General features: G+C 28.7%; 1 protein-coding gene across 5 annotated transcripts in view; it reads right to left on the bottom strand.

Annotated features, from left to right (window-relative positions):
• Window positions 1-26,925, bottom strand: part of LOC129767995 (eye-specific diacylglycerol kinase) — a 475,932-nt gene that overhangs the window by 48,937 nt on the left and 400,070 nt on the right. For 3 of the 5 annotated variants that reach the window (XM_055769348.1, XM_055769339.1, XM_055769362.1), the window contains one exon: window positions 15,809-15,886. The exons of the other annotated variants lie outside the window; for them this stretch is intronic. In XM_055769348.1, the coding sequence (XP_055625323.1) occupies window positions 15,809-15,886 (78 nt within the window). The remainder of the gene's footprint in view (window positions 1-15,808; window positions 15,887-26,925) is intronic. 5 annotated transcript variants of the gene reach the window in all.

The raw sequence follows: 26,925 nt of genomic DNA, 5'->3' as shown, positions 1-26,925 counted from the left end.
AATCATAAAATTCATATAATTTATTAAATTCATAAAATTCATAAAATTCATAAAATACATAAAATTCTTAAAATTCATAAAATTAATAAAATTCATAAAATTTATAAAATTCATAGAATTCATCAAATTCATAAAATTCATAAAATTCATAAAATTCATAAAATTCATAAAATTCATAAAATTCATAATAATCATAAAATTCATCAAATTCATCAAATTCATCAAATTAATCAAATTCATCAAATTCACCAAATTCATTAAATTCATTAAATTCATTAAATTCATTAAATTCATTAAATTCATAAAATTCATAAAATTCATGAAATTCATAAAATTCATAAAAATTCATAAAATTCATAAAATTCATAAAATTCAAAAAATTCATAAAATTCATAAAATTAAAAAAAATCATAAAATTCATAAAATTTATAAAATTCATAAAATTCATTAAATTCATAAAATTCAAAAAAATCATAAAATTCATATAATTTATTAAATTCATAAAATTCATAAAATTCATCAAATTCATCAAATTCTTAAAATTCATAAAATTCATAAAATTCTTAAAATTCATAAAATTCATAAAATTCATAAAATTCATAAAATTCATAAAATTCATTAAATTAATTAAATTCATGAATTTCTTAAAATTCATCAAATTCATCAAATTCATCAAATTCATCAAATTTATAAAAATCAAAAAAATCACAAAATTCATAAAATTCATAAAATTAAAAAAAAATCATAAAATTCATAAAATTCATAAAATTCAAAAAAATTATAAAATTCATCTAATTCATCAAATTCTTAAAATTCATAAAATTCATAAAATTCATAAAATTCATTAAATTCATTAAATTCATGAATTTCTTAAAATTCATAAAATTCTTAAAATTCGTAAAATTCATTAAATTCATGAATTTTTTAAAATTCATTAAATTCATAAAATTCATCAAATTCATCAAATTCATCAAATTCATAAAATTCATAAAATTCTTAAAATTCATAAAATTCATAAAATTCATCAAATTCATTAAATTCATAAAATTCATAAAACTCATAAAATTCATAAAATTCATAAAATTAATAAAATTCATAAAATTTATAAAATTCATAGAATTCATCAAATTCATAAAATTCATAAAATTCATAAAATTCATAAAATTCATAATATTCATAAAATTCATCAAATTCATCAAATTCATCAAATTAATCAAATTCATCAAATTCATCAAATTCATTAAATTCATTAAATTCATTAAATTCATTAAATTCATTAAATTCATAAAATTCATAAAATTCATAAAATTCATAAAATTCATAAAATTCATGAAATTCATAAAATTCATAAAAATTAATAAAATTCATAAAATTCATAAAATTCATAAAATTCAAAAAATTCATAAAATTCATAAAATTCATAAAATTCATTAAATTCATAAAATTCAAAAAATTAATAAAATTCATAAAATTTATAAAATTCATAGAATTCATCAAATTCATAAAATTCATAAAATTCATAAAATTCATTAAATTCATAAAATTCATAAAATTTATAAAATTCATAAAATTCATAAAATTCATTAAATTCATAAAATTCATAAAATTTATAAAATTCATAAAATTCATCAAATTCATCAAATTCATAAAAATCAAAAAAATCACAAAATTCATAAAATTCATAAAATAAAAAAAAAATCATAAAATTCATAAAATTCATAAAATTCAAAAAAATTATAAAATTCATCAAATTCATCAAATTCTTAAAATTCATAAAATTCATAAAATTCATTAAATTCATTAAATTCATGAATTTCTTAAAATTCATAAAATTCTTAAAATTCGTAAAATTCATTAAATTCATGAATTTTTTTAAAATTCATTAAATTCATAAAATTCATCAAATTCATCAAATTCATAAAATTCATAAAATTCTTAAAATTCATAAAATTCATCAAATTCATTAAATTCATAAAATTCATAAAACTCATAAAATTCATAAAATTCATAAAATTCAAAAAATTAATAAAATTCATAAAATTTATAAAATTCATAGAATTCATCAAATTCATAAAATTCATAAAATTCATAAAATTCATGAAATTCATAATATTCATAAAATTCATAAAATTCATCAAATTCATCAAATTCATGAAATTCATAAAATTCATAAAAATTAATAAAATTAATAAAATTCATAAAATTCATAAAATTCAAAAAATTCATAAAATTCATAAAATTAAAAAAAATCATAAAATTCATAAAATTTATAAAATTCATGAAATTCATAAAATTCATAAAATTCAAAAAATTAATAAAATTCATAAAATTTATAAAATTCATAGAATTCATCAAATTCATAAAATTCATAAAATTCATAAAATTCATGAAATTCATAATATTCATAAAATTCATAAAATTCATCAAATTCATCAAATTAATCAAATTCATCAAATTCATCAAATTCATTAAATTCATTAAATTCATTAAATTCATTAAATTCATTAAATTCATTAAATTCATAAAATTCATAAAATTCATAAAATTCATGAAATTCATAAAATTCATAAAAATTAATAAAATTCATAAAATTCATAAAATTCATAAAATTCAAAAAATTCATAAAATTCATAAAATTAAAAAAAATCATAAAATTAATAAAATTTATAAAATTCATGAAATTCATAAAATTCATAAAATTCAAAAAAATCATAAAATTCATATAATTTATTAAATTCATAAAATTCATAAAATTCATAAAATACATAAAATTCTTAAAATTCATAAAATTAATAAAATTCATAAAATTTATAAAATTCATAGAATTCATCAAATTCATAAAATTCATAAAATTCATAAAATTCATAAAATTCATAAAATTCATAAAATTCATAAAATTCATAATATTCATAAAATTCATCAAATTCATCAAATTCATCAAATTAATCAAATTCATCAAATTCATCAAATTCATTAAATTCATTAAATTCATTAAATTCATAAAATTCATAAAATTCATGAAATTCATAAAATTCATAAAAATTCATAAAATTCATAAAATTCATAAAATTCATAAAATTCAAAAAATTCATAAAATTCATAAAATTAAAAAAAATCATAAAATTCATAAAATTTATAAAATTCATAAAATTCATTAAATTCATAAAATTCAAAAAAATCATAAAATTCATATAATTTATTAAATTCATAAAATTCATAAAATTCATCAAATTCATCAAATTCTTAAAATTCATAAAATTCATAAAATTCTTAAAATTCATAAAATTCATAAAATTCATAAAATTCTTAAAATTCATAAAATTCATAAAATTCATAAAATTCATAAAATTCATAAAATTCATGAATTTCTTAAAATTCATAAAATTCTTAAAATTCGTAAAATTCAATAAATTCATGAATTTCTTAAAATTCATAAAATTCATAAAATTCATAATATTCATAAAATTCATCAAATTCATCAAATTCATCAAATTAATCAAATTCATCAAATTCATCAAATTCATTAAATTCATTAAATTCATTAAATTCATTAAATTCATTAAATTCATAAAATTCATAAAATTCATTAAATTCATAAAATTCATAAAAAATAATAAAATTCATAAAATTCATAAAATTCATAAAATTCAAAAAATTCATAAAATTCATAAAATTAAAAAAAATCATAAAATTCATAAAATTTATAAAATTCATAAAATTCATTAAATTCATAAAATTCAAAAAAATCATAAAATTCATATAATTTATTAAATTCATAAAATTCATCAAATTCTTAAAATTCATAAAATTCATAAAATTCTTAAAATTCATAAAATTCATAAAATTCATAAAATTCATAAAATTCATAAAATTCATAAAATTCATAAAATTCATAAAATTCATAAAATTCATAAAATTCATGAATTTCTTAAAATTCATAAAATTCTTAAAATTCTTAAAATTCAATAAATTCATGAATTTCTTAAAATTCATAAAATTCATAAAATTCATTAAATTTATAAAATTCATTTAATTCATAAAATTCATAAAACTCATAAAATTCATAAAATTCATAAAATTCAAAAAATTAATAAAATTCATAAAATTTATAAAATTCATAGAATTCATCAAATTCATCAAATTCATAAAATTCATAAAATTCATAATATTCATAAAATTCAGCAAATTCATCAAATTCATCAAATTCATCAAATTCATTAAATTCATTAAATTCATTAAATTCATTAAATTCATTAAATTCATAAAATTTATAAAATTCATAAAATTCATGGAATTTATAAAATTCATAAAATTCATAAAATTCATAAAATTTAAAAAAATCATAAAATTCATAAAATTCATCAAATTCTTAAAATTCATAAAATTCATAAAATTCATAAAATTCATAAAATTCATAAAATTCATAAAATTCATAAAATTCATAAAATTCATAAAATTCATAAAATTCAAAAAGATCATAAAATTTATAAAATTCATAAAATTCATCAAATTCATAAAATTCATCAAATTCATAAAATTCATAAAATTTCATAAAATTCATAAAATTCATAAAATTCATAAAATTTTAAAAAATCATAAAATTCATAAAATTTATAAAATACATAAAATTCATCAAATTCTTAAAATACATAAAATTCATAAAATTCATAAAATTCAAAAAAATCATAAAATTCATAAAATTTATAAAATTCATCAAATTCATAAAATTCATAAAATTTCATAAAATTCATAAAATTCATAAAATTCATAAAATTCAAAAAAATCATAAAATTCATAAAATTTATAAAATTCATAGAATTCCAAATATGATCGAAATTTCAAAAAATAAAAAAATAAAAGTATGAAAAACATTCATTAAATTTAATTAAAAAAAACATTTCAGAAAATTTAGAAAACTCAAAAACTTCGAAAATTTGAAGAAAAATTAATTCAATTTAATTGAAGAATTAATGAAAACGAAAATTTAGGAAATTAAAAAAATATAAAAAGTTGAGAAGATTTTTAAAAATCCCAAAAATTCGAAACAATTGAAAATTGAAAAAAATGAGAAAACACCGAAAATTGGAAAAAAAATGACGAAAATAATTGTAATGATCCATCAAATATTTATAAAATTCATTAGATTCAAAAATCCTTAAAATTCTTAAAATTCAATAAAGTTAAAAATTTGAACAAAATTTAAAAAAAATCCTAAATATGAAAAAAAAAACTATGAAATTGAAAAAAAAATTAAATTTATAAAATTCGGAAAATTTTAAACATATAGAAAATTTAAGAAATCAAACATCTCAGAAAATTTGGAAAACTCAGAAATCTCCGAAAATTTGAAAAATAACAGAGAATTCAATTTAAAAAAAATCACAAAATCATGAAAATTTTCAAAATTTAGAATATGAAAATTTTGAGCATTGAAAAACATATGAAATTGAATATATATAGAAAAATCTCACAAATTTTAAACAATAGAAAATTTAAAAATTAAGGAACCACCGAAAATTTAAAAAAAAACATAAAAACTTCCATTGAAAAAATTGAAATTTGAAAAAAAAACAATCAATTGAAATGAAAATGATTAACATAATTGTAATGATTAATCGAATATTTATAAAATTAATGAAATTCTAAATTTTACTAAATTCAGAAAATTCAGATATTATTATTTTAGATATTATTCATATTATTCATTAGATTCATGAATTTATAAAATTCAAAAAAGATTCATAAAAAAAAATCTTAAAATTCTTAAAATTCATAAAATTCATCAAATTTATAAAAACTTCGAAAATTTTAATAGAAAAAAGAGAATTTGATTTGAAAAAAAAAACAAATTATGAAAATTCAATTCAATTAAAATTTTGAGAACACCGAAAATTTCAAGAAAAAATTAAAAATTTTCATTGGAAAAACAGAAAATTGAAAAAAAATGAAATCAAACACAATTAAAATATAATTGTAATAATTCATTGTATTCATGAAATTCGTAAAACAGAAAATTGGAAAGAAATTATGAAATCAAACACAATTAAAACATATTTGTAATAATGCTTCATATATTCATGGAATACATACAATTCATAAAATTCATAAAATTCATAAAAAATTTAAATAAAATATGAACATTTCAAAAATTCAAAAAATTGAAACAAAATTAGAAAAAAATCTGAAAACTTCGAAATTTTTGAAAACTAAAAAAACAAAATTTACAAAAAAAAAAAAATAAAAACACAGAAAAATCTAAAAATTTAGATAATTCAGAAAATTTTGAACATTTTAAAAATAAAAACAAAAAAACAAAAGTATCGAGAAATTTTAGAAACATTCGGAGAATTAAAATGTATAAGATGTAGGAAATTCAGTTCATAATAAAAATCGGAAAATTCACAAACATCATTATTTTTAAATCAGAAAATTTTAAAAATAAAAAAAATTGTAAAATTCAAAAATTTTAAAAATAAAAAAAAATGCAAAAAGTTCAGAAATTTAAGAAAAATAAAAAAAATCAAAAAGTTCAAAAACTGTAGAAAATTCATTCCAGAAACTCAAAAAAAATTGAAAATTCTCTGGAAATTCATAACTAGGAACACAGAAAATTTATAAGATTCATAATAATCGTATATTCATTTTCATATTTGACAAAATCAGAAAATTCATTAAATTTATAATTCAAAGCTTGAAATAAAATTTAGAAAAAAAATCAAGAATTTTTAACATTTTGTAAATTTAGACAGTTTAGAAAACTATGCAAATTTTAAAAAAAATCACATAATTCAATTGAACAAAAAACACAAAATTATGAAAAATCTAAAAATTGAGGGGCTTAGAATGCAAGGGGTGTAAGTGACTTGGTCGATTTCTCTTCATCAACTTTTTCTTTAGTTAATAACTCATCTGCAAAAACAGTTCCAATTTGAGTTTGCTATAGAATCCGATAGATGAGGTTCTGACCTATCTTCCACATTGTCAAATACAGCTGGGAACGAGTTTGCAGCTATGTTATGACAAAAAAAGAGAGTCGATGTAGAGAAATCGATCAAATCACTTACACCCCTTCCATTCTAAACCCCTCAATTTATGAATCTTTGAAAATCCGGAAGATTGAAAAAAATTGAAAAAATTCAAAATGTACTAAAATTTGAAGAAATTTGATTTGAAAATTGAATTCCAGAAAATTAAAAAAAACCATTAATTTTTTTTTAAACTGAAGTTTTGGAAAATTTAGAAAAGTCAAAAAACAGCAAATAAAAAAACAAAAAAACTCAAGAGATTCATGAAATTCGTGAAACTTAAGATAATTAAATTCATCAAATTTTGTTAATTCAGAAAAAAACAGAAAGTTAAAAAAATAGAAGATTTAGAACATTTGAAAGCTGTATAAAATTCAGAAAGTACTAAACATCAAATTAAATTTGAAAAAATAATGAAAAAATTAGAATAAAAACAATTCAAAAATATTTAGAAGATACGGAAAAATAAAAAACAACAAATTCAGGATATTTGAAAAAAAAACACAAAAAAAAATTGAAGAAACAGAAAAAAATCGTAACATTTAAGAATTTTTTATTAGAAAAACAAAAAAATTAAATGAGAAAACTCTAAAAGTTTAGAAAACATTTGAAAACGCGTTTTAAACATTTTAAACGTTCTAAACAGCTTAAAAACAACAAAAGAGTAAGAAAATTAATGAAAAAAACAAAAAATTCTCAAAAATTAAAAAAAATATCAGAAAATGAAGTAAATTGACAAAACATTTAAAATGAAGAAAAGTCGGAAAATAATTGAATTAAAGAAAAATTTAAAAAAAACAGAAAATGCAAAAATATAAAAAAATTAAAATATTAAAACACAACACAAAAATCAGGATACTTGAAAAATACAAAAAGAAAATTTAAACAAAAATAGAAAAAAGAAAAAAATTAGAAAATTTAGAAAACATTAAGAAAAAAAACAAAAGAGTAAAAAAATTATCAAAAAAACAACATTAAAAAAATCGAAAATTTCAGAAAATGCAGAAAATTAACAAAAAAAAACTTAGGAAATGTAGAGAAGAAAGAAAACAATTTTTTTTTGCAATTTGGAATACAAAAACATCGGTAAATTATAAAATATCAATGAAAGGAATTTTAAAACTAACAAACGCTTGTCTCTTAAAAAACTAAAAATAAAAAAAATATATCTATTTTTTAGAAAACTTAAAAAAAATGCAAAAAGTTCAGAACATTTAAAAAAACTAAAAAAAAGAAAATTAAGATGTCAGAGAAATGAGACAAATCAACTACAGTCAACTCTCCCTAACTCGATATCCAAAGGGACCATCGAGTTAGGGAGGTATCGAGATACAGAACATTTTTTCCTTATTTTTTTTTATGTCTCAAATTGTCATATATTAGGGTAAGTGTCCCAATTATGGTATGAATTTAAATTTTTGATTCATTCCCTTAAAGTGAAAAAACACCTTTCTCATATAAAAAAAATATTTTTTTCCAGAATCTTTCAGGAGGTGATAGACGGTTATATTTCACGAAAAAAATCCTTCTACGCATATGTTAGAATTTCAACGATGACAGACTTATAGAACTTTTTCTTTGTTTCGGATTCTGTTGGCTCAAACTGACTCTACATTGAAAAGTATGCTACGTAATCCGATTTTGTTGCTTTCATTTGAAAGATGAGAAAATTTAGTATAGGATATAGTAGTGGAACATCTAAATTAGTGGATTAAACATTTTTGAAGTGGAAAATTTAAAAGTTTTTTTTTATTTGTTATTATTAATTTTATCCTAAAAATTCATACTAAACTTGATTGTTTCTATCAATTAAATTAAAGCTCTCTAACCTCTCTACAATTTGTTCTTTGACGCCCAACTCCTATCTCTCTTAATTTCGCTGCAATATCGATATAAACAATTCCTGATGAAGATTCAATCAAAATCTTCAAAAATCGCGATTTTTAACCCACTGTACTTATAAAAGCCACTTAAATTTCACCTTAATGCTGAAAGGTTAATTTTTTTTCTTGAAATTATTCATATTTGAATTATAAAAAATAACTTTTTTTTTCAAACTGTATACAATCGAGTCCTAAATTTTACATAATCGAATCATATATAATCGAGTTTGTATATAATCGAGTCCGACTTGCATGAGGCACTAGGTTAACAAAGAAAATATTGATTAAGTATGTTACTCAAACTGAATTGTAACGATCACGCAGGAACTGTTCAATCACAAAGAAATTTTCGAATAGTTTCACAGGAACATTTTCAGTTGATTTCAATATTCCGGACATATTCTTCAGGTTTGATTAAACGTTCGAATTAACATCTCAATAGAACTACTATCTTCAGCGTTTTTCTCAGGTTTTTCAACACTTTCCAGTATATCGGTATCTGGCATCAGATCACAGCAAATCACGTTTTGGTCCTTTTTGAACTAATTATTAAAAGACATTGAGCAATCGAACGGTATTGTACCGTCGACATCAGCAAGCTCACGACGCATTAATTATGCCAGCGGAATATCACTCCCGACCATGTTGGTTGTGCTTTGAAGTTAGGAATTCCCAGTTTCTGGACAAATTCTCAAGCCATATCCCGAAGAATAGAAGAGGGGTAAATTATTCTGTCTAGCTTGACAAGACAAAAATTCATTGACCGCTCCAGCTTCTCGATTCTGACCAACCTTATATGCTTTTGGTCCATCGAGTTAGGGAAATGAAATCCATCGAGTTAGGGAAAATATCGAGATACAGAACATCGAGTTAGGGAGAGTTGACTGTATATCAAAGAAAATAAAGAAAGGTCACAAAGATAGCAAATCGGAAGGAATTCAGAGGAAATCAGCCGAGATTAAAAATCAGCAAATAAAAAAAAACAGAAAATTCAGAAGAAAAAAAAACAAGACAAATCAGAGAAATTTTAAGAAAGTCAGAGAAAATGAAAAAAATCTGCGAAAGTCGGAGAAAATTAAGAAAAGTCAGAGAATCAGGAAAAATCGAAAGAAAATCAGAGAACTTAAGAAGAATTCTGAGATAATCAAAGAAAATCTGAGAAAATAAACAAAAAATCAGCACAATTCAAAGAAAATTAGGGAGTTTCATAGAATCAGAGAAAACTTCAAATCGAGTTAGTCGGAAAAACTGAGAATCAGAAAAACAGGATATGAGATCCAGAGTTTCAGAGACTCTTTGATTGTGAGATTGAGACATTCAAAGATTCAGAGATTCGAAGATGCTGAGGTTCAGATATATGACGACTCAATTGACGAATTTCATGCCAATCGACTGGTCATAATAATACAAACAAAAATAAAACTTAGGGATTTTCAAAAAGCAGTCTAATTTTTTTCAAATTTCAAACATGCCAACTATGCATAACCTTAAATAACCAATGTTCTTACACTCACAAAGTTTCACTGTAATCTAAGATTGTGCTGCCAACTCGTAAGATGAGTTGTAACTTGTTCAATTTAACATTCAAATTCATATTCAGATTCATATTCAGATTCATATTCAGATTCATATTTAGATTGAAATTTCCACGTGTTCTGAATGAAACAAAACGAACAAATCTAAACTATAATACAAACAAAAATGATCGAAAGTATCAACTGAGCATGACCGCCAAATCAGTTCAAACTAGTTTCGATCGGTTCTATCCCTGAAGAGTTAGTCTCCAAATTGAATTAAACATTTCTCCCTCGCTGTTTTATTTGCCTTTGTCCTCTTGTGACCTCGTCGTGGGACAACTTTTCCCAGCGGGACACTTAAATCTTGAATCTTTGTTCGTTTCCAGAAGCAATTTCCCGCTGTCGGCTGCTACTGCTGACCCCCCGCCGCCCGACACGACACTGGGATGCACTTTGAGTTATTACCATTCCGTTGGTGGTTTCATTACTAGACGGTGAGCAAGCGGGGAAGTGAATTGCAATCACTAACTTTTATGCTTTGCTCTACCTCTCCCTTTGCCTCTGACTCTGATTCTTCCCACGAAAACGCATTGCTCAGCAGACTCCACCGGAATCGTAACTAATTCTGGCTTATGGCTTATGGAACTCCACTCAACTCTACTCTGTCCGTCGAACTGTCAGGGCCGAAGCCATAAAGTACGATCTGAGATCTGCGTGATGGAGACGCCACGCGCGATATCGCCGAGTGGCGCCAGATGGAATTGCAATTCCGCTGCATTTCTTCGCGCTGCTGCGCTCTCGTAAAATTTATAGCTAAATATTACGCGGAGAGACGCGTTCGTCCGGAAGCATGACCACTTCCATCGCATCCCTGGCTTCCTGGAGGACACGTGCGCACGATGCAGATGGGGATGTGTGGGGTGGAGGTAGGTGGCGGTAGAGATTTTCACTGCGAGTGTTCGAGCTAATGGAGAAACCTAAGTGAGTGAAATAAGAAAAAAGTCGACCGGTCGGCCTTCCGTCCGCAAATGCGGAAGACGAAGACGATGGTTGTAACCTCCACCACAACTGCCAGCGTTGGAATTAATTACTACGAAAGCTGGATTTTTGCCCCCTTACGGACTGCCTCCAGAGGATTCCGATTTTTTCCTTTTTTGTTGTCACTTTTTAGCCAGAATGCACCAGTCAGCTGCTTTTATTGCTTCTGTTCTACTAGCGTCAGAGTTAAGCATCGATAAAATTGTGATGCTTACTTGATAATTGCGCTTGTAATGGACTGGCGAACGATTAAAACGGAGTCATTGTGTTTTTGCGCTTATTTGCAGCGAGGAGAATGTGCGTTGCTGTAGATATTTGATAAAGTTGATAGAACAAAAATAACTATGAAATTATAGGGAGTAAATTGTATTAAGATTTGATCTAGATCCAAACCATTTAGAAATAATATACAAAACCATTTTACATTGTTTCTGAAGTAGCATAAACGTGTATTTCCAATGGAAGTATTCCAATCCTTCTCTTCTCCTCTTCTCTTCTTCTCTTCTTCTCTTCTTCTCTTCTTCTCTTCTTCTCTTCTTCTCTTCTTCTCTTCTTCTCTTCTTCTCTTCTTCTCTTCTTCTCTTCTTCTCTTCTTCTCTTCTTCTCTTCTTCTCTTCTTCTCTTCTTCTCTTCTTCTCTTCTTCTCTTTCTTCTCTTCTTCTCTTCTTCTCTTCTTCTCTTCTTCTCTTCTCTCTTCTTCTCTTCTTCTCTTCTTCTCTTCTTCTCTTCTTCTCTTCTTCTCTTCTTCTCTTCTTCTCTTCTTCTCTTCTTCTCTTCTTCTCTTCTTCTCTTCTTCTCTTCTTCTCTTCTTCTCTTCTTCTCTTTTCTCTTCTTCTCTTCTTCTCTTCTTCTCTTCTTCTCTTCTTCTCTTCTTCTCTTCTTCTCTTCTTCTCTTCTTCTTTTTTTTTTTCTTCTTTTATTATTCTTTTCTTCTTTTCTTCTTTTATTATTCTTTTCTTCTTTTCTTCTTTATTATTCTTTTCTTTTTTTCTTCTTTTATTATTCTTTTCTTCTTTTATTTTATCTTTTTCTTCTTTCCTTCTGAATTCTGTCTTTTTCTTCTTTCCTTCTGAATTCTGTCTTTTTCTTCTTTCCTTCTGAATTCTGTCTTTTTCTTCTTTCCTTCTGAATTCTGTCTTTTCTTCTTTCCTTCTGAATTCTGTCTTTTTCTTCTTTCCTTCTGAATTCTGTCTTTTCTTCTTTCCTTCTGAATTCTGTCTTTTTCTTCTTTCTTCTGAATTCTGTCTTTTTCTTCTTTCCTTCCTGAATGTTTTCTGCTGTCCTTCTGATTTTTCTTGTCTTTCTTCGTTCCCTTTTCTTCTTTCTTTTCTTCTTCTTTCCTTCCTTCTCCTTCCTTCCTTTCTCCTTCTTTTTGGTCCTCTCTCCTTCTCGCTCCTTCTCTCTTTCGCTTCTTCTCTTCTTGCCTTCTTCTTTCCTTTCGTTTCTTTCTTCTCTTCTTCTTCTCTTTTGATCTGATCTGATTGATTTCTTGTCTGAGGTGGGGTGTGGTGTGGGGGTCATTTACTCATGTACTCATTTACTCATTTACTCATTTACTCATTTACTCATTTACTATTTTCATTACTCATTTTACATGCTATTTGCTAGTTGGCTCATTTATCATTTAGCATTGTAGCTCGTTACTCAGTTAGTCAGTAGATGGTCACCATTTACTCATTTACTTATTTACTCGTTTAGTCATTTATCATTCACTCATTTACTTCATTTACTCATTTACTCATTTACTCATTTACTCTTTACTCATGTACTAATGTAGTCTGTACTCAGTTACTCTTTAGTCATTTACTCATTCACCCAATTTCTCATTTACTCATTTACTTGTTTAGTCATTTATCATTCACTCATTTACGCATTCATTTTCTCATTTACTCATTTACTCATTTACTCATTTACTCATTTACTCATTTACTCATTTACTCATTTACTCATTTACTCATTTACTCATTTCTCATTTACTCATTTACTCATTTACTCATTTATCATTTACTCATTTACTCATTTCTCATTTACTCATTTACTCATTTACTCATTTACTCATTTAACTCATTTACTCATTTACTAATTTACTATTTTAATCATTTACTCATTTACTCATTTAGTCATTTACTCATTTACTCATTTAGTCATTTACTCATTCACCCATTTACTCATTTACTCATTTACTCGTTTAGTCATTTACTCATTCACTCATTTACTCATTTACTCATTTACTCATTACTCTCATTTACTCATTTACTCATTTACTCATTTAGTCATTTACTCATTTACTCATTTAGTCATTTACTCATTCACCCATTTACTCATTTACTCATTTACTTGTTTAGTCATTTACTCATTCACTCATTTACTCATTTACTCATTTACTCATTTACTCATTTACTCATTTACTCATTTACTCATTTACTCATTTACTCATTTACTCATTTACTCATTTACTCATTTACTCATTTAATCATTTACTCATTTACTCATCTACTCATTTACTCTTTTATTCATTTACTCATTTACTCATTTACTCATTTACTCATTTACTCATTTACTCATTTACTCATTTACTCATTTACTCATTTACTCATTTACTCTTTTACTCTTTTACTCATTTGCTCATTTACTCATTTACTCATTTACTCATTTACTCATTTACTCATTTACTCATTTACTCATTTACTCATTTACTCATTTAATCATTTACTCATTTAATCATTTACTCATTTACTCATTTACTCATTTACTCATTTACTCATTTACTCATTTACTCATTTACTCATTTACTCATTTACTGATTTACTGATTTACTGATTTATTCATTTACTCATTTACTCATTCACTCATTTACTCATTTACTCATTTACTCATTTACTCATTTACTGATTTACTGATTTACTGATTTATTCATTTACTCATTTACTCATTTACTCATTTACTCATTTACTCATTTACTCATTTACTCATTTACTCATTTACTCATTTACTCATTTACTAATTTACTCATTTACTCATTTAGTCATTTACTCATTCACCCATTTACTCATTTACTCATTTACTCATTCACTCATTTACTCATTTACTCATTTAATCATTTACTCATTTACTCATTTACTCATTTACTCATTTACTCATTTACTCATTTACTCATTTACTGATTTACTCATTTACTCATTTAATCATTTACTCATTTACTCATTTAATCATTTACTCATTTACTCATTCACTCATTTACTAATTTACTCATTTACTCATTTACTCATTTACTCATTTACTCATTTACTAATTTACTCATTTACTCATTTACTCATTTAGTCAATAACTCATTCACCCATTTACTCATTTACTCATTTACTCATTTACTCATTTACTCATTTACTCATTTACTCATTTACTCATTTACTCATTTACTCATTTACTCATTTACTCATTTAATCATTTACTCATTTACTCATTTACTCATTTACTCATTTACTCATTTACTCATTTACTCATTTACTCATTTAATTATTTACTCATTTACTCATTCACTCATTTACTAATTTACTCATTTACTCATTTACTCATTTACTCATTTACTCATTTACTCATTTACTCATTTACTTATTTACTCATTTACTCTTTTACTCTTTTACTCATTTACTTATTTACTCATTTACTCAGTCACTTATTTACTCATTTACCCAATTTTGGCAAGAAGATGAAAATTCTAACAAATACATCCGGATCTCAATCGTATTTGAGGAACACCATCAAGAACAAATAAAAAAAATCTTTTCTCGCTCAATCATAACCGAGTTTAACGGCTGTCAGTTCCAAGCGCGGCACGTGTGTCAATAATTCGCCGGAATGCCGGAACGGAAGACTCTCTCCGCCGGATCTAACCGCACACGCACTTGGACAGTCCTGTTTAGCCCGGCAGTTATTCCCGAAAAAAAAACGAGCGAGCGATCTTAATCAACGATAACGAGAGCGGAACGGACGGAGGAATACTCCACAATTGAGCTAATTGAGTTTGAGGGTCTGACGTTCGAGAGATGATGGAAAACTTTGATGTTTCCAACCCGCCTCGGGGCCGTTTGGTGCGGGACGGAGGAAACATGCGAAGTACTGTGGGAAATTCTTTTTTTATTCTTCTTATTAGTATAACGAAATTTGTTGCGCCCCTCTCCCCAAAAAAATAAAAGCTGCATTCTTCTTATTAGTATAACGAAATTTGTTGCGCCCCTCTCCCCAAAAAAATAAAAGCTGCAATTCAAATAGAACGAGAACTTAGGGAAGCGAAACCCGGTAAATGGTTATGGAAAATTGTATGAGTAGTACAAACGGTTGCGGTTACCTTAATGTAGTAATTGTCCGATTGCTTTAGCGTTTGTTTTATTCGGGAGTATTTGGAAGATTGCTGCTTCAATTTATGCTGTGTTTCGAGAGTTATTATGGGAACATTAAAAACAATTTGAGGGAGCTAACATGATTTAACAAACGTTATGAATTGCATGCACAACAGTGTTGAACTAGAGAAAGCAGGGTGAACGGAGCTCGAAACCAAATATAAAAATCTACTCAACATTCAAATGAATCGCTCATGAAGCAGCAAGTAATGGTGGAACCTCAAGCAACAGGAGGCAAAGTTCTTTCCACCCCGCAAAACTAATCCGGAACAGTTCATAACAATAACTACAAGCGGGTCGTCCGATTCCAGTGATGTCTCGTCGCTTATGACTACAGTGACTGGCATGAAAAAGGGGCCACCTTCAAATTTTATAAAATTTGTATACTATTCAAACCATTTTTTTCAGAATCATAAATCGACAAATCCAGCTTTTCTCGGATCATTTTGAATCTAACGGATTGTTTTAGTGTTTCTCTTCGGATCGGTCAGCAAGACATACCTCGGAATAATACTCAGAAATGCACTACTACTTATTACACCACTCTGAGCTTTTCAACAATTTGACGTTGAGATTCGTTCCAAAAAAATAAAATAAAAAATTCACAAAAGGGTACCAAATGCAAGCTATATATTTCTATTTCTCACAAATAGAAGTTATTTCCCCAGTTTTGATTTCAAAAATTTTATTGGTTCCCATATTTTCGTGAAAAGTGGTATATTTGTTCTTTATCGCAAAATATCAGACCCGTATTGTTTTTATTCTTTCATTATTATTATTCAGTGCTCATTTCCGTGTTAGGGTGGCCCGAAAAATCTATTTTTCGCCTTTTTCCCAAAAATAACTTTTTTAGAAAATTTATAACTTTTTAACTACTTAATCGATTCAGATGATCGACATATCAAATTGAAGCCAGTTACTTATTCTTTTTTGGAAAAAGTTTGGTAAGTCACTTTTGGGGAAAAAAAGCGAATAAATGGATTTTTCGGACCACCCGAAAATGGAAATGGGCACCCTAATGAAGAAATAAAAAAAAATCGGATCTAATATTTTGCGATAAAGAATAAATCTACCACTTTTGACGAAACTCAGATAACCACTATATCGGTTTGGCATGGAATGGCTGTGTATATTAGAGGTGTGCAAATCAGCTCATCATGATGAACAGCTCTGATCATATCAGCTCATCTAAATGAGCTGTTCTTTATGAACAGCTCTTCAGCTCAGTTGTCAGTGCCGACTTTCAATTTGGGTCCCAAACTCGATAGCCACGAAGCCAGTTTGAAAATGTTAAAATTCAAATGAAATTTTTCACACCATATTATTAATTACTTGAAACACGTATTCCAGACTATTATTTACAACAGACTCGGCGAGTACAACATTTCCGACATTTTTACTGAGGCTTTACATTACAATAGAAAGTTTTCTTCAAAAAAAAAAAATCTTATGAGATTTTTGCACCGCCTGCAAACATTTTTGTATTTTTGGCGCCCCCTAAACTGGTAAACAAAGCTCAATGCCGTCAACGCGAATATAACAGTTGAAAAGACGAGGGACAAATGAAACTAAACTGATGTCTTAACACGAAGAGCGAGAGACGGTCAGTTCATTTGAATCATACAGCTCACACACTCTCTTCAATTCTACAGCTCTTTTCTCTCCTTCATCATCATCAAAGTGAGCTGAAGAGCTGTTTGATTTTTTTTGCGAGCTGTTCCGCGTCAACTCACTTCAAAGAGTCGATTCTTCGGAACAGCTCATGAGCGGATGGCACATCTCTAGTGTATATATATATATATATATGAGTTTACTGCCGTTCTACGCATAGCTGTCCCATGTTACTTTTTGATAATTTTCACTTTTTTTCATAAAACGATGTTATTCTTCCGGAAAAACACAAAAAAGTTATAGTTTGCTCTTATCTTTAAAAAAAAACAACATCAAGTTCAATTGTCCCATGTTGATATTCTAGGCATAACTGGCCCACCATGAATTTTCGAGCCTGAAACCAAGATTGATTGATTCAAATGAGGGGATCTATTCACATTTCATTAAACAGAACTCTCTGTTTATAAAAAGCCCAGTGTATTGCTAAACCGAAATGCTCCAACCTTCTGGTAGACAAATATGCTAGAAAACTTTGAATGCGTTTTTCTCAGTTGCTGATTTTGGAACATGGGACAACTATGCGTAGAACGGCAGACTAGTTGTTTAAAATACTTTATAGTAATAAAGTTATGAATTAGAAAATCTAAAACTAAAAAAAACTGAAAAAAGAAACCATTTTAAATTAAAAAAAACAAAAACCATTCATACTTTAATTTTATTAATATATAACAGAATGACTTGATTAATATATCCTGAGAGATAAAAACCAAAACTGACGAAGTAATGATCTGAAAACAAAAAACAAATACATTTTAGATGTGAATGATTATGTATCATTAAAAAGATAAATTCAAATATTTTCGGCAGACATAAAAAAACAAAGTAAAATCAAGAAAAAATTAAAAACAAAAAAAACTTCCTTTTTGTATTTTATTTTTTGTTTTAAACAGAAAACAACAAAAAAACTAAATTTTAGATACGACAAGTATGTAAAATTTAAAACAGGATGGAATAAAAAAAACACATTGGAAGAATGAGAAAATAGAAAAAAAAATTTCATTTATGATATGACCATGATGTAACATTTTAAATATGAATTTTCAAATTTTAAATAAGGTTTTTGGGATGGAGTAATAAATTGGAAGAAAACAGAATATTATATAAAATGAAGTGAAGAATGATAAGAAAAATAACGAAACAATTGAAATAAAAAAGGGATAGTGAATTTGTCAGAAAATATACGACATGATTCACAGTTTAGATATGACTAACATGTTACATGTAACAATTTTAGATATGACAATTTTTACAATAGAATAAGTAACAGTATAGAAAAAAGGCAAACATGAAATCTCTAGAGCAATGAATTAAAGAAGACCGAATGTAGCGATCAATAGAAGCGAAAGGGCGGAAAAAAGAAAATTAGAAAAACATTAACCGTTTGAGAAGAATGAAGAAATATACAAAACAACTTCCTTTTTTAATTTGAGCAACGTTTAACATTCAAAAGATGAATTTCGTTTATTTGACGCTCTCTGGGAGATAGAGTAATGAAATTTAAAAAAATGTACAATTTTTTCGCTGTATTGACTTTTAGACTTTTTGGCTGGATCCTCACTTGGACACGGCTTTGCTTCCATTCCGGAGGAAGAATGTTGGGAGTGAGAATTGAACTAGTGACCCTTAGCGTGAGAGGTAATAAAAAAATTATTGGAAAGTAAAAATTAAATAAGAAAAACAATAATTATAGTAAATTTATTAGGGAAATATACAAGAAAATATAAAAAATCGAGATTTCAAATTTAAACCAAAATTGATAATGCAACAATCTGAAAACAAAAAGTAATATCGAATTTGGTAAAAAAAGAAACTTGAAAAGGAGAACTGGTAAAGGAACAATAATAATGACCTATTCAATCAACTAGATAATAGACAAAAAATATGTTTCGGATAGTAACAAGAGATAACATTTAGGAGATAAGTTTAAATAATCAATCAATATTTGACAGTGAATAAATTAAAAAAACAAGAGAAATTGATGAGAAAAAATGAAAATGAAAATATCAAATTAACCGAATGAAATGAATGAGTAGATAGAAAATTCAATTTTTCTTTTTTTTCATTCATTTTTCAAAAATTCAATGTTTTTGGAAATATAAAAACCAAACATGGCGAGGAAATGAATTGGGAACATAGAAATGCACAATACATTCACAAAGAAAAGGAAATAGAAAAAGAACAGTATAGAAAAAACACCATATCGCGAGTAATAAAATGGAGAAAATGAAAATTTAAAAATAATAGAACTGAAGAACTATAACCACATGGAATGAATTAGAACATTGAAAAAACGCTTCGAATATTGATCAACATGAAAAGAGTGCTGAAAGAATGCTTAGAAGGTTGAGAAAAAAAACAAATATTGATAAAGCAATTAATTGAACTATATAAACATAATGAATAACAAAAAATTAAATTATAAAACAAAAAAAAGTTGAAAATAAAACAAAAAAAAATAAGATAAATAAAAAAGACAAAAAATGTTTATTCTAGTCATAATATGAATATGGAATTTTTTAAAGGTGAGAATATATATTGCCTTATATTTGACAGTGAATAAATTCAAGAAACGAGAAATTAATGAGAAAAAATAAAAATGAAAATATCAAATCAACCGTATGGAATGAATGAGTAAATAGAAAATTCAGTTGATATATTGAATGTGATCAACATCTAACGTTAAAAATTACAGAAATCGCAAAAAAAAAATTTTTTTTCAATTTCTCATTTCAAAAACTCAAATTGATTTTTTCAAAAATTCAATTTTTTTTGGAAATATGAATACCTTTTTTTTCTCAGGGGGTTGTTGTACTGTGGCCTCCACTGGTGCTGATTCGCGTGCCCCACTCGCGAATGAATTGCTCAGCCGTACTGAACTTCGTCTCGACACATCGCTTGCTCTGTTGTTCCTGGAGCTTATTTCTCTCTGCACCTGCTGCTTGATCTCGTCGATTTGCGTTTGGGAGAGCATGTTGTTGCGTACTATCGCTCTACGCCTCGCGTTCATCGCGTTCTGATCAAGCCTCCCGACGAACTCTGGATACGCTTCCTCGAACATTGTTAGTATTCGAGGGCGACCGCTCATGTCCGTCTCCAAAGCAGTGCAGATGTAATAGGCGCGGATCACGAATTCATTCATTTCGTCTGTCCACATGATCCGGCGCCTAGTGGTACCCACAAGTGTGGACGACTGTCGTCTGGCAGTCGCAACACGTCTCGTAGGCGCAGCGTTTCTTGGGTGATGTCGATGGCTGCTGTTTCCGTGTGGCGGTAGCTCTTCGGGTTGAACCCGGCTGGTGGCCCGCTCTTGCACATCGCCCTCCAGCCGCTGGCCGCTCGCTCTTACGCCCGTTCCAGGACCAGCTCCAGTTCGGGGACCCTCCTCGGGTGATCGCATTCTAATTACTCTTCGTGAACGTAGCTCCATTTTCTGGGTGTATCTCCTTTGCCCGGGAGACAGCGGGTTGGCAAGGCCTCCATGACCCGGGAGGCCTTCCCCGGGAGAGATATAGCGCTCTGACTCGCTCGCACCCCCTCACTTAGCCACTTTCGACACCCGTTCTCGGAGCCAAGACCAGGTGTGTGTTTCCAGTTCACGCCCGATCTAAAAATGTCGTCATATGATCTTCGTGGAGGCGTGAGATAGGAACATTTGAGACCAACAGGCAGGCTCCTACCCTATGTTGATCCCCATTTGAAGTTTGAATACCAAACTTTTTTTTTTTTTTTTCCCTCCTCTCACCCCCATCTCTAAGAAACTCATACTCGAGCTTCCTAGAGTTGGTCTCCTTTTTTTTTCACAGGACGCTACAACACTTAGAGGTAAGAGTACAATACATAACAATTAGTACCTGTTGGATCCCAGTGAAGTGATATTCTTTTAAGGGATCCAAAAAGAGTGCACAATTAAACTAATTTTTAAGATCAGACTACTGTATGTCTACAATTATGTCTGTCTGTCAGTCTGTCTACATAAAAAATTGAAATATCTATATTAAAAAAGAGTTAATTTTCGTCTTCAGGAGCAATCGCAGCTTTGCCCTGAACAAGTCTATACTGGTTATCGACCTGATATGCGAAGGTAAACTGTTGAATAGCGACGGTCCATTAAAAAGAAAACGCTGTTGACCAATGCTAGATGTTGCTCGAGTTCGTAATAAGTGTTGTGCTTGTCGTGTAACGTAATGATGACTCGCGGTGGGGATTGTCATGTTATGGTGTATGTTGTTATTGTGTAATATGTTATGTATAAGTTTCAAAGACTGAAGTTCCCGCAATCCAATAAGAGGCAAGATACTGTGAGTCTCATTTTGATACAGGTCTAGAGTTGAGTACAAACTCGGTAGCCTATAAATTATTTTAAGACACCTGTTCTGCAATGTTTGTATTTTTTTAAGTCTTGTTTTGCATGCATAGCCCCAAACCAGTAGCCCGTATTGGAGTTGAGAATGGATGCATGCAAAATAGAAGTTAATCAGAGCTTTGTGAGGCAGGAAAGGTGATACTCTCTTCAAGATACCACAAAGGGATGCGAGTTTTTTTACGACGAAATTTACATGGAAGCTCCACGACAAGGTTGAGTCTAAAATGACACCCAGGTATTTGAAGCTATGCACCTTTTTAATAGGTACATTTAAAATATATGGATCAGCACCTATCGTTATTTTCTTCCTAGGAGAATGGAAGAACATGTATTTAGTCTTCGTCAGGTTGAGTGACAGTAGATTGGACTGAAAGTAATCCCCAAGAAGAACCAGATCATACTCGATATGTGACACTATAGTTCCCGAGTCGGGACTTGGGTAAAATAGAGCTGTATCATCAGCAAACAGTTTTGCAGTTCCTTTTAAAGGTAGATTGCCAATATCGTTCACATACAACAAAAATAACAGAGGTCCAATATTGCTGCCTTGAGGTACCCCAATATTTATAGAACACAATGTGCTTTTGGCATTATTTACTGCTACATATTGTTGCCTATCAGTTAAATAACTTCGCACTATATCATTGGCTATTCCTCGGATTCCGTACGTGTTCAGTTTTTTCAATAATATACTATGATCGATAGTGTCAAAAGCCTTTTTAAGGTCTAGGAAGAGTGCACCAACCATCATTTTTTGGTCAATTCCATTAATAATTTCATCTACAAGCTCAGTGACTGCTGTTGTCGTACTACAACCTCGCCTGAAACCGTATTGAAACTTGTAGAAGACTTTATTTATGGCGAAGAATTCGCATAATCTGTTCACAAGCATTCTTTCAAAAATCTTGTTGAATACAGAAAGCGTTGAAATTGGTCGATAATTGCATGGATTCGAGGCTTCACCAGATTTGAAGACTGGCACTACTCTAGCTACTTTGAGGCATTTAGGATAACTACCTGTGGTTAGTATTCTGTTGAACATGTCTGAGCAGATTCTAGCGAAAACTGACGAGTTCTCTTTAATTAATTGTGCCGGGACGTTATCAGGGCCGCAAGTTTTTTTACTGTTCAGTTCATTTATTATTCTTAAAACTTCATTTGGTGTTGATGGGTGCAGAAAGATCGAGTTTTGGACATATCGAGAATGAGTAAGCGGTGAGTGGTCGTTATTTCTGGGAATTTTGTTCGATAATTCCTGCCCAATTTTCGAGAAATAGTTATTGAAAATTTCGCACACTTCCTCATCGTTAGAAATTTTCGCTCCGTTGTGGGTTAGTGTAATTTCTGATTTCTGGGTAGAGCGTCCAAGTAAACAATTAATTGTTTTCCACATTTTGGCTTGACTTGAGTAGTTCAACACTTGTTGGAAATATACTCTTTTACATTTACGTTTTTCAGAGAGAACTTTGCTTGTTATGTGTATTAACATCTCTTTCAAGTGCGAGTCATTTGGTCGAGTCTTAACCTTCTTCAGAATTTTGTTTTTCATTTTTATCAATTTCCAAAGGTCAAAAGACATCCAAGGACAGTTTTTTCCTTTGGTTTTTATCTCCACAGAAATAGTTTTGGAGCATTGAGACAACATTGAGTTGTACGTTGACGTAAGATTACTCAAACACAACTCGACGCTCTCTCCGCAAACAACCGTGTTCAGGAAATCTTTGAAGCAGGCGTTAAGACTTCTGCGATCTACAATAGTCTTAGTCAATTTAGTTTTTTCTTTACATCCATATAATTTTAATGAGGAGATTATCAACGAATGATCACTCAAGTCTGAAAAAACCGTGTCGTTACGAAGATATGGCACATCGTCAAGTCTACATACAACATGGTCTAAAATATTATTGCTTACTGTACGTGTTACATAGGTATTCGAACACACGAATCCCAGTGATTGTAGGAGGCTAGTGTACCGTAACACAATGTTATTATGTGACAGATTCACAGGAATATTGATATCACCAACAACGAATAGGGGTCTAGACTTTGAGGCACTTAGTTTATTTTCTAAAATGTCATGAAATTTGTTGAAGTCAAAAGAAGGAGGACGGTATACACTTAGTATTTCAAATAACTGACCATTTATAGACAGCTCGATGTGTATAAAATGAAATCCATTCACAGTCTGATTGTCAATAATTCTATTTCTTATTGAATTGTTCACAAAAACAGCCAACCCACCAGCAGAGACTTCTCGACACGAAAATACAGCTGTATACCCAACAATGTTATAAATCGAACAGTATTCAGCTTTGAGCCATGTCTCACCAATTACAATTACATCTATGGACACATTACATTGGTCAAGAAACAGCTTAATATTGTCAAATTTTGATAAGTCATTTATTCCTCGTAGATTCCATTGGAGAATTCTCAGGTGTTCACCGTTAAGAGTACTCAATCCAATGTTAAAGTCATTAATATCGTCATGATAAAAATTCATAGCTTTATTATTAGTCATTGGAATATATAACGTCAAGTAAGATGATGCTTATTTTGTCACGGATTTTTTAGAGAGCGTCGTTGTTATGAACATACCTTTTCCTCTTTGGAGAAGGAGTAACCATGGCATTTAGATAACGTGTCGTTAGTTTGCTTATGTCGTCCCTATTTTTAATAATCTCTGGTCTATCGCCGTCGTTCTTCTTAACTAGAATTACCCCAATTTCTTCCAGGCCAAACATATTTTATTTTCAAAACCTCCTGGGAGTCACGTAATTCACGAAGAAGATCAGAAGAATATTGGGTTAATTCATCGCGTACAGAAACTGAGGTAGGTCTGCCATTTAAGAGCAGCGTCGGATCAATAGCTGTTGACAGCAGTTTCCCTATTTGTTTCTTTTTTTGAAATATAATTTCTTTATCTGCAACATCCTCGAACTCGACTTTGATTGGAATAAGTGGTTTATCAGAGTTATTTTTGGATTTTAGTCTGGTAACAGACTTTATGGCACCAGATTTCAACTCAATCCCCAGATATTTGATTGTTTTGTCAATGATTTGCAAGGTATTTTCGTTTTGTGTTACCGGAATTCCCATGAAGATGGCATTTTTCTCGTTCATTAATCGGTTAGTTCTGTCATTACACAGCTCAAGTTTGTGGACCGTATCAGTTAACGCAGAATAAGATTTCTTCAGGTTGGAAATTTCGAGCTTCAAACCTTCGTTCTCTAATTTTATTTTATTGAAGTCTTCGGAAATAGCATCAAATTTAGCTGACAAAAACTGTTGGGAACTCTCTATAGCTGTAGTTATTTGCTTCACCTCAGATCTAAAGTTGAGCAATTCAGTACCAATTATGTTATTGACTGTAGATTTCAGTTCATTAGTGAGAGTTTCAATCAGCGTTTTCTTGTTATCGGACATTTCTACTATGCGTTGATAAATTTTACCACAGTCAGGAGTGCAGAAAAACGGCTTGTCACGAATACGACGACAAGCATTGCCAATAATATTTCTACATTTTAAATGAAAACTAGAAAAACAGTACAAACACGTAAGTATCTTCATGGGGTCATTTTCTTTACGTTCGCAAACAACACAAATGATATCGCTGTCCATATTGAAGGTCAAGTCACGACAATACAAGCCAAATAAATAATGTTAATAATGTTAAATAATAATGTCAAATAATGTTAAATAATAATAATGTCAAATAATGTTAAATAATAAAAGTCAGACTAATATAAAACAAAAATAAAACAAAACAAAACCAAACGAAGAAAAAAAAAAAAGAAGAAAAAAAAAACAAATTTTAAAACCAAATGCACGCATGTGATTTCAGCCAGTTATGCGATCAAGCGCGCAGTGGAATCATTCACAATGTAAACAAATAGTACCTACTCTGTGCCACAATAACATACACATACAATATGAATCTGCTGTATGACGAGCGCCGCGCTAAGTTTCTGTGCTAATCAAATAATGTGAGGCCGGACCGCTTTCAATAATCATTCGACCTACCTCGTCAATCTCTATCCTAAGCAGAATCAACGGGCATACATAGTCTGATTGCCAGCTATGTATACCGCGAATTTTTTTCTGTTAGCTAATCGGTTAGTGTGCTACGATTCCGACAGCTATCCGACACAACCACAGTTTTTTCGCACCACAAAACTCGTACAACACAGTACCGTCACAACAAAGAAACACAAAGCAGCGAGGGCGACTGTAAAACAACAGCGTAGGCACTGTAATGTTGAATCGTGTGAATTCGATTCAGGTAAAAACAGATTCAATTCTGCACCAGTCTACAACACTTGATACACAACAGAGAAATCAAAACCTTATCTTCAAACACAATACACTGTGAGGGGGAATATACCCAGAAAAACATATATTATGAACGTTATTTTCAGACAGAAATAGTATCAACCACAATGATCCACAACCACACATACCAGTCAATAACATAATTGGTACTGAATTGCTCAACTTTAGATCTGAGGTGAAGCAAATAACTACAGCTATAGAGAGTTCCCAACAGTTTTTGTCAGCTAAATTTGATGCTATTTCCGAAGACTTCAATAAAATAAAATTAGAGAACGAAGGTTTGAAGCTCGAAATTTCCAACCTGAAGAAATCTTATTCTGCGTTAACTGATACGGTCCACAAACTTGAGCTGTGTAATGACAGAACTAACCGATTAATGAACGAGAAAAATGCCATCTTCATGGGAATTCCGGTAACACAAAACGAAAATACCTTGCAAATCATTGACAAAACAATCAAATATCTGGGGATTGAGTTGAAATCTGGTGCCATAAAGTCTGTTACCAGACTAAAATCCAAAAATAACTCTGATAAACCACTTATTCCAATCAAAGTCGAGTTCGAGGATGTTGCAGATAAAGAAATTATATTTCAAAAAAAGAAACAAATAGGGAAACTGCTGTCAACAGCTATTGATCCGACGCTGCTCTTAAATGGCAGACCTACCTCAGTTTCTGTACGCGATGAATTAACCCAATA

The sequence above is a fragment of the Toxorhynchites rutilus genome, chromosome 1 (assembly GCF_029784135.1).
Source record: "Toxorhynchites rutilus septentrionalis strain SRP chromosome 1, ASM2978413v1, whole genome shotgun sequence".
In the NCBI taxonomy this organism is placed as follows: domain Eukaryota; kingdom Metazoa; phylum Arthropoda; class Insecta; order Diptera; family Culicidae; genus Toxorhynchites; species Toxorhynchites rutilus.
This window is presented reverse-complemented; position numbering and strand designations above follow the sequence as displayed.